Consider the following 18857-nt stretch of genomic DNA (forward strand, 5'->3'; position numbering starts at 1 on the left):
GGTACTTCTTCCTTCACATTAGGAATACCCTCAGCCCTTCCAAATAAGTCAAGGTTCCCCCGTCAAACCAGCAATGGTAAGATCAGTTGTATCGGACATGCATGAATCAGATGCCATACTGGCCCTCCAGAACGGATGGGTTGCGCGAGTCTGAGAAACAGTTGAATGTATCGCAGATTCTGAAATCTCTGCAGGTATGTCCACATCTGAATGGGCAGTCAAAAGACTCAAACTCCTTCTTCTTTGGGATAGGCAGGACATTGGGAGTGGAAAGATTCACCATTTTAGCCAGGACAAGGAGATTAAAGCACTGGGTCTCCAAGTAAGTGTTAAGGGAGGTATGTTGGGTTTTTGGTATGAAAGACTGGCAGATACTGCAGATTTTATAACCATGTTCTGCCCCTAAGCAAAAAAGACACTGGGAGTGGAGATCCTTGTAGGGAATCTGCCTAACATGACTGCACTTTCCCCTCCTAGCTGACATCGAATACAACTGATAACACCAAAACTTTACAGAAAAAACAAGTACAGTTCCCCAAATGGGCACTTATCTGAACAAGTAAAGACACAAGATATCAATGACCACACATAGGTTCATAGGTTCATAGGTTCATACTAGGCTATCTGCCCGAGGGCATTTACAAGCCTAGCCCAAGAGACCAATGGGTGTAGATGATCTGCTTTTGGGCTGGCAGCAAGACAGTCTGTGGTTTTACGCTCATCCACTTACATACCATTATGCCCATGAGCTTATGTCACACGTTGGACTTATGGTTCCATGGAAGGTTTTGGCTTTTGTAACCCATCCGGATATCCAAGTTATTTGGTGAGATAAACCAACAAGTGTGGAATGCTGCATCAGTGGATCTAAGGAAGGACAGTAACAAAAACTGGACTGCATGGGATAACCATTTGAAGCAGTTTACTCTGACACTGGCTGCCCCTTTTTTGTCTTCATAGGAAATAAAATGCTGATTAGACATTCTAAAGTATTTTGTCCTGCAGTACCTCAGCTGTATGTGGCCATTCACAGGATGTAGGATTTTATCCCTCTTACTTTTGGGTTCAGTAAAGAACACAGGAAGATGAACAAAAAGACCCAATTGAATTCCAGTACTATCTTTGGCATGAAAGAAGGGTTGGTTCTTAAGGGTAATCTACCCCTATGAAAAATAAGGTGAAATAAGGATGAATGACCATAAGAGCTTACAACTCAGATACTCTCCAAGCCAAACTTAGAGCAATAAACAACACTGTTTCCCCTGAGAAGAACTTTAAATCAGCCTGCTGAGCTGGTTCAAAAGGAAGCTGTATAAGCTTTTCTAATACAAAGTTAATGCCCAAGGAGGAGTTAGCTCTTTTCTAGGTGGACGACTGTGAGGTACTTCTTTCAAAAATAGTTTTACCTGAGATAAGGACAGCGCAGTGGTGCAGCGGTAGCATTGTTACCTCACAGCAAGAGGCTCTCTGGTACGATTCTTGGCTAGACTGTCTTCTATGCAGAGTCTGCATGTCCTCCCTGCATTTGTGTGGATTTCCTCCGGGTGCTCCAGTTTCCTCCCACATTTCAAAGATATGCGTCTGGAGCGTTTCTCCCCAAGCCTCCACTGAAAATTGGCTCATTCCAAGTCGGACTTTCCCGTTAAATAAATGTAAATAATAAATAAAAATGGGTAAGTAGGGGGATCTAAGGCCAGACAGGCAGACATGTAAAACCTCCCCATTAATCTTGCACCCTTTCATTCCCTTGTACTGGGTAACCCCAGCATGGAGGCAAGATCCAACACCCAACTGGAGGGGCTTTCATCTAGGCAGACATAGAGCTGGTTTGTGCCTCAACTGCATTCATTGATGCAGGCTATAAAAAGATTTCTAAGGGCTCTAACTGCATTCCTAGGGTTCATACAGGCATTCACTTCACAGTAATGGGACTATTACACACTGCCACACAAACTCTGAGGGCTATCACTGACCGTTTGCTATCACCATGCCCATGTTCCATAGTCTTTCCACCATTAATTGTCTGCAAGTCTCCACCTGCTGGAGGGACTGGCAAGCCAGAACCACCTCACTTCCCCACCTGTGACGGACAACCCAGCATCAAACACTCATTCCAATCCACCCCTATCCAGCTTCACCAGTATCTAATGCTGCTTCCTCAACCCCTAGTCACCTGGCATGTAGTCAGAGCTTTAATTCTCTAAGTTACAGAACCAGGATATGTTCCTTTTCCTTAACAGCTACAGCAAAGATGAAGTAGAGCAGTTCCCATGTATACAAAAATCAAAAACAAATAAGGATATATTACTATATATATATATATATATATATATATATATATATATATATATATATATATATATATATATTATTATAGGATATAACTCAAGCATGTAACATGTAAGGTATTCAGCTGGCTTCAAAAGAAGACAGCAAGCAACTGAATATCTTTTAGACACATGAAACAATATCCCACGTTCATACAGGTTTTATTCAGTACAATGGACATGTTAGAGAAAATTATTCCTGCTAATCTTCAAATATTTATTTTTTTGTTTAAACATATCAATATATTTTTAAATCTACTCAAAAGGTTTGCTTACCTTAATCAAGCTCATCCACTGCTCCATTTTGCCACCATGAATAATCAGCCTGATATTCCATTTCCTGATCCACACATCTTCATCCCATCTGATGCTGCCATAGAGGAGCTATGGGAGTTGCCAAAATAAGCCCACAGACTTCAGGGAGTGTACCTTTAAACCTTATATCTAGCTTACTTTCCCTATCCAAGGCTACAAAGGCAGCACATAACATTGTCAGGTCCATAAAATATTGAGAAGAACAGGGAGCTCCAATTTCTGTTGGAAATGTGTAGTGCAGTACACAGCTCCTACACACAAAATGTCAGCTCATAACATCAGGCACTTCAAGACACTTTTCCCACTTAGCTCCCCTTGTACTTGGACTGCTAATAGAAACCAAACCACTACTATATTAGCAGAGAACAAAATATCATTGTGAAGCTAACCAGTCTATAACTAATTTGTGAAGTCTTTACAAGCAAATTACACAAGTGCATTACCTGAAGACCCAGATGGTGGTGGGGCACCAGACTGCTGCCATACTGTGGCCTCTGCTGCCAGTCTTCTGACATAAACATCATCCACACACATAAGAATGTTCTCTGGTTTAATGTCTGTGTGAATTATCTTGCACTTGGTGTGTAAGTAGTCAAGTCCTTGAAGTACCTGAAAAAGAATATGTCAACAATGAACAACACTATATATATACACACACACACACAACTATATTCTTCTTCTAAGATACCCCAAAAGTGCTGGAAAACTGAACAGAGACCAAATATGCACATCATTCAGTGATACCATTACCTTTTCCCACAGGAATAATTCTGCTTATTATTCAAACTTATCAATTATATATGATGAGAAAGCAGTTGAAGAACAAGGTTTAGTTAGTATAATATTAAAGTTTCACGACAAGATGTTTAATAATGCATGTTTTATTTTTTTTGCCTTGGAGTTGGGGGCATCAGTACATCAAAGCACATTTTTAGCTGCACTGGCAGTTGGGCAAGCAGCACAACATACAGTATACAGTGAAAAAACCCTTTACGCATATATATTTATTTTCACACCTAAAGAGTCTGAGCAAAGTACAAATCCCTGAGTTTCACTAGTATTACATTTAAAAGACTACACTCAACAGTCCAAACTGTCTGAAGTAAAAGCTTTCAAAAGCCAGTTCTGGAGGTCAGCTATGTACCACTACAGGGAATCTGCCTGCTGCATCCCTTACCTATGACTCTTCCAACCAAAAATGGACCAGTACCATCCAACCCAATTAACAGATTCAGATGCAAACATGTACACTTAATAATTCAGATCTGCACTGGATGCCTTTGCACCTCTCAAATGTTGTTAGGGTAACAATGACACAATGTACCTGAATTCTTTTAATTTTATATCTTGCTTACATATTCAGCAGCATACAAAGAATGAATTATTCATTGTACATATCTTGTAGTGGACTGTTTCTGCACATGGCTGCCTATGGCTACAAGATTTTTTTTTTTATTTTATTGTTTGTATATATTAAAATAATTATTAGTTTAAGGGTGTGCACACTTATACAACCAGCTTATTGTACATTTTTTATTTTTTATATTTTTTCCCCTAACAGATTTGTTTGTTTTTCAACTGAATTGTACAGGTTATAGGTCACATTAAAGGTGGGAAAAGTTTTGAAATGATTTATTGTGGCGTAATTTATTACATCACAAAAACATGGCATTTTAACAGGGGTGTGTATACTTTTTATATCCACTGTACATATTTGATTCGTTTCTTGAATGCACATTACTGAACCTCCTAAACAAGAACTTAAAAGAGTACATTTTTCATCTGTTATCTGCACATTAACCAATAACTGGATACAAAAAACTGAATTCTTAGAAATCTTATAATTATTCTTAAGTTCTGACTAAATGTTTCTGGGCACATTTTTTTCTGGTTGCTTTGCTAAAGTGCAAGGTTGGACATTTTTTTCTGACAAGATAAAAAAAATAACTGAAATGTCAGCATTTCTGGTAAAATTCTTAAACATCACAATGTACAGTACACCTTCTGTAATACTTAAATTACAGCTTGACTCATTTTATGGCAGAATAAATAATTTACAATGCATGTCTTAGCCTAAAATTACATATAAAAAGGTCTATACCTTATGTAGTTATAAATCTGTTTCTGAGAACATATGCATACTATTCAGACAGACATTTGGACATATGCCTAAAATACACAATGCTCCTACAGGGGAGTGCAGTATGCAAGATTGCATACTAGTGTTGATTTATCACGTGTTTATAAAAGTAGAAATGCACTTTTAAGCACTGAAGGATCTTCCAGATGAACATAAGGAAATGCAGGAACAGAATTTAACATTAGGCAGGCCTTGTTTTAAAGTAATATAGAGTCATATGTGTGTGTGTGTGTGTGTGTGTGTGTGTGTGTGTGTGTGTGTACGTGCGTTTATGAAAAATATTTTTCAGTGCTTACATTTCAAGTAAGAATGGGATACAAAGTCCTTTTATAATACACTGCTTTTACGGCATTACTCAATGATGTACTTTATGAATACACAACATTTTGTCTTTTATTATCTAAACTATTTAAATAGGAATTCATTACAGGTAACCAGAGTCACTACTACAGGGATCTTATCATTGTTTCTAATTTACTTATGTTATGTTTTTCATTGGAAGGAGGGAAAAACAATGTCAGGGCATAATTTTCAAGCATCTCTGCTGTTTGAACCTTTTTTTATTTTTCTGAATACATAACTTACCAGGTTTTACATACTACTGTACCACTGCGTTGTTGTTGTTTGTCTTTCGGCTTTTCCCAGTTAGGGGTCACCACAGCGGAACTCCGGTCCGCTAATGATTGGCAATAGATTTTCATGAACGCCGAGGTGTCAGCTCGACATCCAACCTTCAACGAAGGCACGCCCATTTATGCATGTCTTTCGAATGCCCATCCAACCACGGGGAGGACATGCAGACTCCACACAGAAGGCACTCCCCGCACTTCAGCCGAGAATCGAACGGGAGAACCTCTTGCTGTGAGGCAACAATGCTACCGCTGCACCACCGCGGATGTACTGTACCACTGTGTAAAAGGCCTATAACAGTTCACATTTCTTCTTGTAAAAATACAGTTAGAAAACGCACTAATAGTACAGTAATATATGTGTGTGTGAATGCAGGATAGGTGCTTTATCCTACATTGCACATCAAACTTTCAAAGTAACAAGAATGCAGACTCAATCTTGAAATAATCACACTTTTTAGGAAATGTCGCTGGTTTTCAAATCATTTTACAATGTCTTGCTCACATCAAGAAGGCACTGGGTTATAAGCAAAGATTTTTAAAATTTCTCCACACTGCAAAAGCATAATAATCCTCTACTGCTGCCGGTGAATGACTATGGTTCAGTGCTAAGATCTTAATAAACATATTCTACAACATTTACTGGTAATATGAATTAAGGAATCCAGAACTGGCAGATGACCTGTGAAGCAGAAGAAAATGGCAACTGTGGGTGCTGTGACTGCATATCGTATACATACAGAGTCCTGGCAAGATTGCACAGAAGATGCCAGAGAAACAACATTCATTTGTGTTTATGGAAAATTAAATAAAGTTTAATGCACAGCTTTCTAATGACTACTAAACTAAATGAGAACCTGCAACTGATAAGCTTATTACTGAATCAAGCTAATCCATTGTCATCCCCTTGCACAAAGGTGGTGCCAATACTGACCCTGGAAACTACCACCTCATTAGCTTGACAAGTTTGATTTGTAAAGCCATGGAGTGTATTATTATGGATCTCATATAGGCAATCTCCAAGCACTGCATCAAATGAAAGGCCACTGAAATACCTCACAAGGAGAATCCATGGCCTCTAACACCTGTCCTATGCATACAGGTTCAAATCACTATCACTCTACTCGGTATCGTACAGATTGCTCAGGGGTGATCTGTGTCTCACCTACAGTGCAATCTAGGGCCCTGCCCTACTAGAGATGCTCCATATCCGTAAGTCTAACTCCTCACACACTACCCGCTCAAAAAGCCTGAATATAATATGCAACATTAACAAAACCTGTTGGAGAGACAAGTTTGTGTCCCAGGGGCACTCCCCTTCTCTGGAATAGACTTCCTTATACGTCAAACAGAGCACCTCGCTGACCCTCTTCAACAGCAACCTTGATGAGTGGATGTGAAACCACAAATTTGTCCCAGGGGGTCCACCTGTGTCCCTCACTGACAGGGGTGACAGGTGCTGACTGAGGTTTCTTTTGGGGGATAAACTCTTGGCTAGGCTTGTAAGGGCCCCAGGGCCATTAGCCTAGTAAACTCCAATGATCTTATGATCCTAAGCCTACTACAGAGATGTCAGTTTAAATCATACACTGAACAGCTTACCATGTTCATGCATATTTAAGTGGAGTGGAGAAAATTATATAATTTGCTCCAGACAGTAAGCATGGAGAGACAATACAGTACATAGAACAAATGAGGTATGCATACTGAGACTGCAAACCAATCTGACACGTGAACATACTTTTACATTAAAAATGAAAGAATTTTCAAGATGGAGGTTGAGCAAATAGGACATTAATTACAACTCTCTCAGAGTGAAAAAAAACCTATTAAAAAGTAAACTACTGAAAAGTTATACATTTGGAGGAATTCCATTACCATCAAGCAGATACACTCCCTGACTGTCAACAAAGAAACAATCTGGGAAAAGTAAGAAAAAAATAAACTAGAAAAGAAGAAAGTTATAGATGAAAAGAACCTTGTGGGTGATAAGCAGGAAGCAGGCTTATTGGCAATACTGATGCAGCAGATGGCTCCCAGTAAACTAGAAGAAAAAAATAGACCAAATTTACTCAGACGTTTTTAAAACAGTGTGACAGTGGGACATAAGATGAACATATAACAGCAAATGAAAAACATTTGGAACAAACAGAAGCCTTAAATAACCAATCTGATGAACTATTATGTTTAAAGAAGTCAGAAACAGAAATGAAGGACGGAAAGACAGATCGAGAAATCAAATGAAGAAATTAAAAAGAAAACAGTAGACCTAGAAGACAGAGCATCAACAGAAAACTTTGTGGTTTTCTACAATAACAGAGAAGCTGCTGGAGAAAGTGGACTACATTGTAACTTCAAATGTGTAACTCGACTAGTGTTCTCCAAGAAGATTTCTTAATCAAAAGGGCACGTGTTATCATGCTCCAACTTTAGTCTCTAGAAGGCAGCAAAGACCCTTACCAGTTAAAATGCAGTCATACAAGCAGAAGAGGGTCTATATTGAATGAGTGAATGCTTAAAAAAACAAACACGGATTCATCGACCCTATTTAACCGAAATTTTACAAACCCGAACACTCGGAACAGTGATTTTTTTCCCATGGAAAAAAATCGCTGTTCCACAAAAATCTTTAAACAGTATATAATGTGGGGAGCTCTGCCCTCCACACCCCCTCCCACTTAAATATACCAACTCCGAGATCGCACCACAGTGGAGGAAATGGCAAACTCCCGAAACCGGCCTAGCGATTTTTTCCTTGGGAAAAAAATCGCTGTTACGGGTGTTCAACATTGTAAGCTTTCACTTACATAGGGTCGATGAATCAGCGTTCGCTTTTTTAGGCACTCGCTGAGTCAATATAGACCCACAGAAAATGCTTCTGATAAAAATATGGTAAGAAGAAAAGCTGTTGAAAATTGGTGATGCCAATGTGTTCGGCAAAATAAATTACTCTCTCTGTACTACACAAAGAACAAAGTTTACTCCAGAGAAAGTTGTCAGATTTAAACTGCTTTATTCAGAGGTTTACAGAACATTTTCCAGGTGGATAAAAATATATAGGGAGGCAGATCAGGCTTTGGAGAAGAGGTTCAGTTAACAGAACTGAAGTCAACAAAGTGAAGGGGACTCCATTAATCTACTCTCAACAAGGAAGTGTGGTTCAAGAAAGATGGTTTCAGTGAAATGGTTTCTCTTGTTCTCTTGAGTTGCACAGAGAGAAACCTGGGAACTGACCAGAAAAATCAGGACAAGTCTGTATTAGAACAAGATGCTGGTACTGGGAGAAAACTGTGAAGGGGAAGAAGATTAAGTGAATTTAGTGAACAGCAGGAGAAATAGAAAGTATTAACCACACAATAAGTTGTTCAAACTAGTGGGAGAACTAAAAAACATGAATTACATATATTGTGCCAGTCAAGAGAAATTGAAATCTGAACTAGAAGCTGGTAAGGTGAGTACTGTTTAGAGCACTAATAAAAAAGTGAACTTGATGAACAGTTGGGAAACTAGGCTGCATCAATCCCACTGTGCTGTTTATTTCAAACTGGTGCGGGGGGACGACGACGACTGAGAAGCATGAACTGTTTTCTAATTGTTAGCGGAATTGATTGGCATCAAGAAGCCAAGAAAGAATTTCTTTAAACAAAAAATAAAAACACTGAAGTAACTTGTAAATTACATTGTAGCATGAGAAGAAACTGGGAAGTAGCAGAGCAAAGATAAACATTTTGCTGTCTATAACTGCTAAGGAGGGCAGAGTTATGAGTGTGTATGGAATTGCTTTATAAAAAAAATAAAAGTTAACTTCTCAGTAAGTACAAGGTTAGAACAGACTAAAAATATATATTAAGTCAAAGGTTGTTTACTCTTACTTTCTCAAGTTAAACATGCTGCAAATGAAAGAAAGTGAAGAATACAAGATAAATAGTAGTTTTGCAGTGTACAGCGAAGGGTTTAGCTGGGTTTTCTCATAAGCAAATGACTGCAGGTGCAGGGCTGTTCTAGTGGGAACTGATGGAATTGAACTGATGCACTTCAGATACGGAAGATATCAATTAAGAGATGTCCAGACAATGCACTTGACCTCTTCAATGGTTATGCTAGTTGGTTAGCAATTAAACTCCTAGAAGGGCAATGGCATGCAGTTTTGACAGAATTTAAGGTTTAAAAAAAAGGCAAATAAGACAAGGGAAAGAGTGTATGTAGTTGATTTACCATAAAACTATATGCTTAGATGGATCACTGGTGCAGTAGTCCTTACAACAGGGACTTCACCACCAGGTGTTCGATCCATCTGGCCAATCTTCAAGAGCTCACATTTCTTCCACCTATGCAATATTTATATCTGTCTTTCAGGTCTGAATGTGCCAGTATAAGTGGAATACACATCAATTCCACATTAAAGCTTCTCCGGCCCTAATCAGAATAGAGGCAATGATGTCCCTAACTTAGCATCCACAGGTGAAGGTACGAGATTGGTTGAACCTTGGGGCTAAATGGCATAATTCCCTGGGATCAGGGAGAAATAGCTACAAGGAACAACCAGTGAAGCAACAACACTTCCGGCACACCCTACCCTGAGGTTGTCATCCTTAGTCCCAAGACAAAAAGGGTGGGGGTATGAATAAAGGTAGAAAAAGGATGAGGACCCCATCACCAACCAAAAAAGGAAGCTTGCAAGAGCCTCTATAGAAGGGCAATTGGGAGGGAGGTAGCAGTATAACAGTGACCTATTTAAACATCTAACATTATGGTAAGATACTTACTCAGTTTTACTACGCATGTTCTTCACTGGTTTACTATTGCAATAGCCTTTACTACAGGGACAGGTCCAAGACCTTAGACTAAGTGGGTGGTAGATAAAGAAGAATGATTATTGCTAAGAATGTCCTGCAAATAGCTTTGGCGAATCCTGCTCTGGTCACATAATTTGTGATCAGTTGTTGATTCTTGATGAAGGTAAGGAAAGATGTCCACGTGGCAATTTCCGTAACAGACCTGGTAGCTACCCCTTACATGAATGCCACTGCGATGATGTGAGATACTGCCAGCTATGCCAGGAGAAGTAAGGCAGTGGACATGTAACATATGCCAGCATAGCTAGCTGGAGTTTTGTAAAGAGTTACATGTCATTTGTATATCAAACTGATTTGTATAGATGCTTGTGATGAAAAATGTATTTGTAAAACTGCTTGTGTTAAAAATGTACCAGCATTGTGCCCTGCTGGACAGAAAAGAAACAAATGTATGTTGACTGTACTATTATAAATGATCAAATTTACATATTGTAACGGATGATACTGGAAGACAAGAGGTTAAGCTCAGCCCTGGCTAACTTTTAAAAATAGTTTGAAATTAAATTACTTAATTTAGACCATAACGATTGCATCTCACAAGTCTCAATGCAGCCAGAGACAAAGTCTGTACTAGGAAGCCTTTTGTATTATCCTTGGGGGGGGGGGTGAACTAATTGCTGCTCTGGAAGGGTGGAAGTTTGAAATTGTTTTACGACTTCCAGAGGCTGCAATAGATCTTAGCCAAGCTCTAGGTGTGTAAGGTGTAGATCAATGTGTGTGCATATACCTTTAAGAAGCTATCCAAGGGCTTGCACAAGTCTATAAATACTAAGCACATGTGAGCCTGGCTCCCACTTTGCAGAAAGCAGTTGAGATGTGGGCCTGTGTATGTGTGTAAGGTCTGCCTGTTAACTATTTTGTTTGTATTTAATGATGCTGCTATCCATCCTGATGTGTTTCCATGTATTAAAGCATCTATCGAAAACCCCAGCCTTCTTGTTATATGTGTTAGAGATGAACGAGCGACATGGTGCCAGAAGTGGCATGTCTAAAAGGACATGGTGCAAGAAACAGCATGTCTAAAGGACAAGGAGTCAGAATCGGCATATCCAAGGGGCATAAAGTGAAAGGCAGCCTGGGTAAAACGACTAAAGGTACTTGCTAGGAGCTGGTGGAATATACAGGAGTGGATCATTCCTAAACATGCAAACTTTGAAAACAGGTCAGAAACAAATTTCAGACATTAAAACTTGCTTAGCACTATTTCTTTTCATAAAATATGAAAACAAGGATCACAGGACATTCTAAATGATATTCGCATAAACCGATATGTACGATATTGATAAAAATATTCAAAATACTAAGGAAAATGTTTGAAATAAGTCCAAATTGCATAAAACGAATAAAATAAGGGGAAACGACTGCATTTTTGCAAAGCATATGTATTTCGTATTAAGCCAAGATAACAGAATTATCAGAAGTGTATAAAAGGGTTTGCATGTTTGTGCAGTGTTACAGTAAAGCTATTTCGCAAAGTACAGACATTACAACACATATTTCACACAGTACAGCCATTACAGAGCATATTTCACCAAGTACAGCATTTCAAGAGTTTATTGTACATTTGAATGCTGTTACAAGTTGACGGAACAGTTTGTTCATTCATACATAATTACAAGAACTATATTTTCAGTGTGTTTGTATATACTTTGTGGGCATGGCAGATAATTTCGAAAACCCAGTGCACTTGTGTTTAACAGTAATATTGCTGAGAACTGGAGAGTGTTTGAGCAAGAGTAGGACATTTTCATACAGGCTGCATTTTCTGATAATGATGACCATACAAAGGCATTTATTCTACTTAATTTAGCTGGGTCAGAAGTCAGAGAAAGGGAATGTTCACTTGTGCATGCACCTGCTATCTATGCTGGAGAGGGGGGAAAAACATCATATTGTTGTACTGGCTGACTCAATGTAGGACCCTGAGTGCTTAAAGCTTAAATTAGAGAAATGTGTACCTCAGACAAATGTTACAATGGAAAGGCACTTATTTTAAACAAGGGATCAAAAGCCTGATGAAACTTTTGCAGCATATATAACTGACCTGAGAAATAAAGTTAAAACGTGCAGATTTAGTGATTTAAAGGATGAATTGATAAAGGACAGACATGTGTATGGTATAAAAGATGATGCTGTGAGAACGATTTTGCTTCATGACAGTGATTTAACTTTGAATAAGGTCATTGAGATTTGTCAGATATATGAGCTCACAGAAAAGCGCACACACATGCTTACAAATGACAGCATCTCTAGAAGGCATGGTGATAAAGCTCGTGTTTTATGCAGCATGTTATTAAAAGAAACAGGCCCAAGCACATGACAGCAACTGTAACCCCTGCAGAATTCACTAGTAAACCCCAGAATTTTCTAGCAAATTCCAGAAGTTGCACAGTCTCAATGAAGCATAAGAGTGAGTCAGCAAATTCAAAGCATGGGCCTCAATCTAGTTTCATTGTCAACTGTCACAATTGTGCTGGTAATAATGAATCTATAAGAGATAAATGTTTAGCTTTTGCTCAGCAATGCAATAAATGGAATCATTTTAAAAGGTTTTGTAAATCAAAAGGCCCACATTCTTTTATTAAGAGGGAACATTTTAAGAAATGAGTCATCGGTTAGACACTGGGAAGCCCACTCTTTATGTTGATAGTGTGCCAATGCTTCATGAGATGGTCAATGCAATAGATTTAAGGGCAAAGAATGAAGTATATTGTACTGTCTGGATAAATGGCAAACCCACAGAGGTCAAAGTTGATACCGTTTCCAAGTGCAATGTTATGTCAGCAGAAACATTTGCCAGTGTGTGCGAAGCTTTTTGCTTATGGAGGTGAAGAAATTCAAACTTAAGGCTCAGTAATGCTTTCCTGTTGATTCCAGCAGAGTGGAAGACGCTATGACTTATTATTTTATGTGGTCAAGAGGCACTTTCAGTCATTATTAGGGCTTTCAAGATAGTCTGAAAATGGGATTGCCATCATTTAATAAGGAAGTACATCATGTTACTTTAATTTATTTATTTAACATTTGTTTACCAGGAAAGTCCAACTTGGAACAAAGCCAATTTTCAGTGGAGGCCCGGGAAGTAACACTCCAGACGCATGTCTATGCAACATGGGAGGAAACCAGAGCACCTGGAGAAAACCCACATGAATACAGGGAGGACATGCAGACTCCACACAGAAGGCACTTAAAAAGACCACTACTCTAATTTTGCCCAGTACATTTTTTTCTACCTATGCTGATCATTTTGAAGACAAGCTAGGCAAACTTCCAGTTGTGTACTCCATGAAGTTACACCCAGAGATCAGTCCAGTTATCAGGCTAGCACGAAAAGTTCCAATAGCCATGCAGGACAGAGTTAAAGCCGAGCTAGATAAAAATGGTGTGACATGGTGTGCTTTGTCCAGTTGAAACTCCAACAGAATGGGTATCTTCCATGGTGGTAGCTCATAAGAAAAGCTCAGATGACATCAGAATATGTACTGACCCTTGAGATTTGAACAAAGCACTAAAAAGACCTCATCATCCAATGCGCACAGTCGAAGACGTTACAGCCTTGATGCCAAATGCCACTATTTTTTTCTGTCTTAGATGCAATGAGTTCATTTTGGCAAATTCAGCTTGACAAGAAATCATCAATGCTCACTATGTTCAGTACTCTGTTTGGCAGGTACAGATTTTTGAGAATGCCACTTGGGATAAATTCTGAAAGTAAAGTCTTTCAGTGAGCAATGGAGGAATTTTTTTTCTGGGTATCCTTGTAGTATAGTAGACGACATACTGATATAGGATGTCGTTTTAAAGCATAACATGACAAACCTCAAAAAAGTTCTAGAAAGGGCACATTAAGTGAATCTTAAGCTCAATGCACATGAATGCAAGTTCAGGGTATAAGAAGTTACTTATGTTGGTCATTTATTTATGAGTACAGGCCTACGACCAGACCCTTCAAAACAAACAGTCATTCTCAAGATGCCAGCATCAGACAATGCTCAAGCCCTAAAAAGTTTTCTTGGCATGGTCAACTACTTAGGCAAGCTCATTCCAGACTTGAGCCAACTATCAGCTGACACACAAAGATGTATCCTGGTCTTGGTTGGAGCAACAACAAAGAGCATTTGAAGTCCTGAAATGGAGAATTGCTAGTCCACCAACACTCAGATAAAATGATGTTTAAAAGCCAGTAACACTTTCCTGTGATGCTTCAAAATTTGGTTAAGGTGCAGTCATTCTACAAGAGAATCAACCTGTTGTCTATTCATCAAGAACTCTTACCCAAACTGAGATGCAGTATGCCCAGATCAAGAAAGAGCTTTTGGCAATTGTGTTGCCATGTTCGAAGTTCCATGATTATGTTCATGGTGGACCTATCCAAATCGAAACAGACCACCAACCATTAGTCACAATCTTGAGGAAAGCCTATGCATTCAGCGCCAGCCCAACTGCAACGTATGATGCTGAGATTGCAAAAGTATAATTGCAATGATGTCTACAAGAAAGACAAACTTCTTTATCTTGCTGATACCTTATCCAGATCACCCAGAAGTATCACAGAAAAGCATGAGAATGAGAACCTTGACTTTGAAGTCATGGACGTGAGAAGTTTTCTTCCACTCATCTTGATGAACTAAGAGATCACACAGCCAGAGATACAGTTTATCACGGATGGCCGTCAAAGCACTCTTACCTCAAGAAGTACAATCTTATTTTTCATACAGAGATGAGATTTTGTCTAACAAAGGTATCATTATGAAAGGTCTAAAGTAACTGTTCCAAAGTCCTTGCAACCAGAGTACATTACTATCTTGCATCGTGGTCACCCAGGAACTGAATCTACCAAAAGAAGCGCAAGAGGACTAATATTTTGTCCTTCTATGTAACAAGACATTGAGACATCACCTTTATCTTGTACAGTGTGTAATAGTACAAAGCCATATCAACAGAAGGAACCACTTCAGCTTAACCAGATTCCGGAACTACCCTGGCTGACAGTAGCCACTGACATTTTCGAGTGGAGTGGTCAACATTATTTGGTGTTAATAGACTCTTACTCCATTTGGTTCGAGATTGACCTACTTCCCAATCTAGCATCTAGTACTGTCATTACTAAGATGAAACATAATTTTGCTGTATATGGTAGCCCGCACAAAGTTATTTCTGACAATGGCACGCAGTTTACAAGCCAACAGTTCAAAAGACTTGCTGAAGAATGGGACATTACTCATGTGACAAGTAGTCCTGAGTGCCCGCAGTCAAATGGTTTGGCAGAACGCACAGTTCAAAATGCAAAACAGTTACTTAAGAAGTCAAAACCACATAATGCTGATGTTTCCTGAATCTCTTGAATCTCAGAAATGTTCCTCATGATAAACATTTTGCTTCACCTCCTCAGAAACTTCTGTCGAGACAAACCAGAACCACATTACCAATCAGTAGTCAATTGTTGGTTCCAAATGTCAAGAACAACAGATCAGTGAAAGTCAATCTGTTGAAGAAACGCCTAACCCAGAAGTCCTACTACGATAAGACCAGCAAACTGCTCAATCCATTATGAGAGGGAGAAGTGGTAAGGATGCCCAAAGGTTATGACTGTATTGGTGTCGTGAAGAATATTAGTCCAGAGCAGAGTTCGTACATTGTGGAATCAGAGGGAGCAATCTTTAGATGGAATCGGAAGCATTTGAGAACGGTGTCCGAGCTTATACCATAGCACATAGCCTGTGAGAAAGACTATCTCAGAATGAGTTGTCTGGTGTTCCAATTCCTGAGAAAGTTCCAGAGGACATTCCCATTCCTATGACGAATCCAGAAGTACCTGATATGAGTTGTGCACCGAAGACTGTCCCTGTTGCTAAATCTGGTCCAGAGCATTATGTTACGAGATATGATTGAATCTCTAAATCCTGTAGAAGATGCAAAGCAACTTGGACATGAACACTGTGTTTTGTTTCTAATGTATATAGTAATGCATGTCTAGATCTGATATTGTTTTTTCAAAGGGCAATCTTTATAAGAGGGAGGATGTATATCAATATGTGTGCATATACCTTTAAGAATCTACCCAAGGGCTTGCACAAGTGTATAAATACTGAGCACGTGCGAGCTTGGCTGTCATTTTGAAGTAAGCAGTTGAGATGTAAGCATGTATGTATGTAAAGTCTGTCTGTTAACTAGCTTGTTCATATTTAATGGTAGTGCTATCCATCCTGATGGGTTTCGGTGCATTAAAGCATCTAAATGAAAACCCCAGCCTTCTTGTTATATGTGTTTATGTGTTAGAGACAAATGAATGGCATAACACACCTATGCTAAATCCTGGCTGCCTCTAGTAAAGGGGATAGTTTGGGAAACAAAAATCAGGTGACCAGATGTGTGTTATGTCATTTTGTAATCCAGCACTGAAATGATGTTTTAATACTAGATGAGAAAGAATCCTCAGAGCAGTCTGTTTTTGAAACCTGACATGGAAGATCACTTACCCACTTCATCTTGCCTTGCTTTAGTAAGTAACCAGGGAATAGTAATTCTTTAGATCAGTCTGGAAATATATAGTGAGATTAGTTAAGTATTGTTTTTCTGTATCTGTGTGAATCTATTCATCTGTGTTATTTTAACATTTCCTGTGACTGAAACTCTGATGTTTATTGTAAATCAATATTTAGTATTTTCATGGTCTTTTATTATTTATTATTAAAAATATTTAAACTTTTCATTGTGGCTGGTCCTTTAGAGAATATTTTAATCTTTGAGAGTACTTAAATTAATTTGGTGACACTGTGGCCACTCCTGGAAGGTTTACTGCAGCACTGTTCAAACACTACCACTTGTATTAACATTAATTTTACTCAGTATAACTGGGTACCCTTGTAAGCTGCAGTGGTGCAGTGGTAGCATTGTTGCCTCATAGCAAGAGGTTCTCCCATTTGATTCTTGGCTGGAGCACCTTCTGTGTGGAGTCTGTATGTCCTTCCCGCAATCGAGTGACGTTCGAAAGACATGCGTAGAATGGACGTGCCTTAGTTGAAGGTTGGGCGTCGAGCTGGCACCTCTGCATACGTAAAAAAATCTACTGCCAATCATTAGCAGACCACAGTTCCGCTGTGGTGACCCCTAACTGGGAAAAGCCGAAAGAAGAGCAAAGAGCATAACTGGGTACCCCTTGTAACAGCCTTAGACTAGCTCACTTTGAAGTGGCCTGGTGGCAGTAACTATCTTATAGTCTTGGCAGAGGGGCATAGCTAGTAAAAGTGTGTCAGCCTTTCCCAGGTGTGTGTGTGTGTGTGTGTGTGTGTGTGTGTGTGTGTGTGTGTGTGTGTGTGTGTCTGTGTGTGAAAATCAAATCTCAAAGGATGTGTGTGTCAACTACTTGGAGCAGGGACACGGAGCACTGGTTTCACAGAGGGTGATGGAGGACATGGCCTGGGACACTCGACTGAAAACTCAACTCTACAGCTACACCAGTGGGGAATCTATATGGGGGCCGAGAGAGACAGAGAAAAACCCAGAACCGGGACTGAGCGTGTTCCCTGTGTAATCTTAAGGGAAATCGTGCATGGTGCAGAGAGCTGCATCTGGAAATACTGTGTGTATCTATCTTTGTTCCAAGTGAACGTCCCTCACTGGTGTTAGTGGTGAGAATTCTGGTTCCTTGATTACTGGCTCAGAGGAGGGATGTCACAGCCACCATGGTAGCTGTGACTTTGGTGCCTTGAGTTAACTGGCCCTTAAAGCTGCTTGCCCTCATCTGTGTAGTAAGGTGACTGCAGTAAGAGAGACACTTGGAGATGGGTGTGTTTAGATATGGATGCTCTTTTTCTTTTCAGCAAGGGAAGAACAGTTGGATTTATCTCACACAATCCTTGGTCCTACCCTATCTAGGGTGTGCAGAATTCTCTCTTCCTTATTTTGCAGGTCAGGACAGAAGGCAAGGGAGCTGGATACCCTGGTTCACAGTGAAATCTTGGTACTACCTTCAGCATGGTGGTTAGATTAGTTCTAAGGCTTACTCTGTCCTTGTGGAAAACAAGGAAGGGTTACACACAACAACCTGCAACTTTGACACTCTTCTAGCTGAAGTAAGAGCCAACAAAAACAAAGCAGTTTTCCATGTCAGCAATTCCATGGGTGTGGTAGCTATTAGTAGTTTGGGGAAGTTCTGGCAGTTTTACCCTCAGAACATAACTGAGAACCCAAGGGGGCAGAACTTTTCTGGATGTCTTGACATGTAGTACCCCTTGTGGAAGTGTTCTATTAGAAGCAGACTAGCTAGAAGCATATCCACAGGCAGACAGGCACTCACGTAGACTTTAATAGAAGTATATGACGACAATCCTACCTTTACCAGCTAAGTAAGGTACTGGAAGAATAGAAATAACACTGCTGTAGACAGATCATGCCTGGTTGGCTTTTTCTGCAACTATAACAATGTTAAACATATCCTAAGACTACAAGTGTCTGAAGAATACCATAGGTTCATAAGTTCATAGATTGCGTACTACGCTAACTGCCCTTTGTGAGCCATTTTAAGCCTAGCCAATTATCCCTTGTGAGACTCAAACCCTGCACCTTGTGTTTGCAAGGCAAACACCTT

General features: G+C 39.5%; 1 protein-coding gene across 1 annotated transcript in view; it reads right to left on the bottom strand.

Moving 5' to 3' along the window:
• Nucleotides 1–18857, bottom strand: part of SRPK3 (SRSF protein kinase 3) — a 2415720-nt gene that overhangs the window by 1512385 nt on the left and 884478 nt on the right. The window contains exon 8 of the mRNA XM_044080110.1: nucleotides 3086–3251. Within this exon, the coding sequence (XP_043936045.1) occupies nucleotides 3086–3251 (166 nt within the window). The remainder of the gene's footprint in view (nucleotides 1–3085; nucleotides 3252–18857) is intronic.

Source organism: Protopterus annectens, chromosome 8.part0 (assembly GCF_019279795.1).
Source record: "Protopterus annectens isolate FY-2018-M chromosome 8.part0, PAN1.0, whole genome shotgun sequence".
NCBI lineage: Eukaryota > Metazoa > Chordata > Ceratodontiformes > Protopteridae > Protopterus > Protopterus annectens.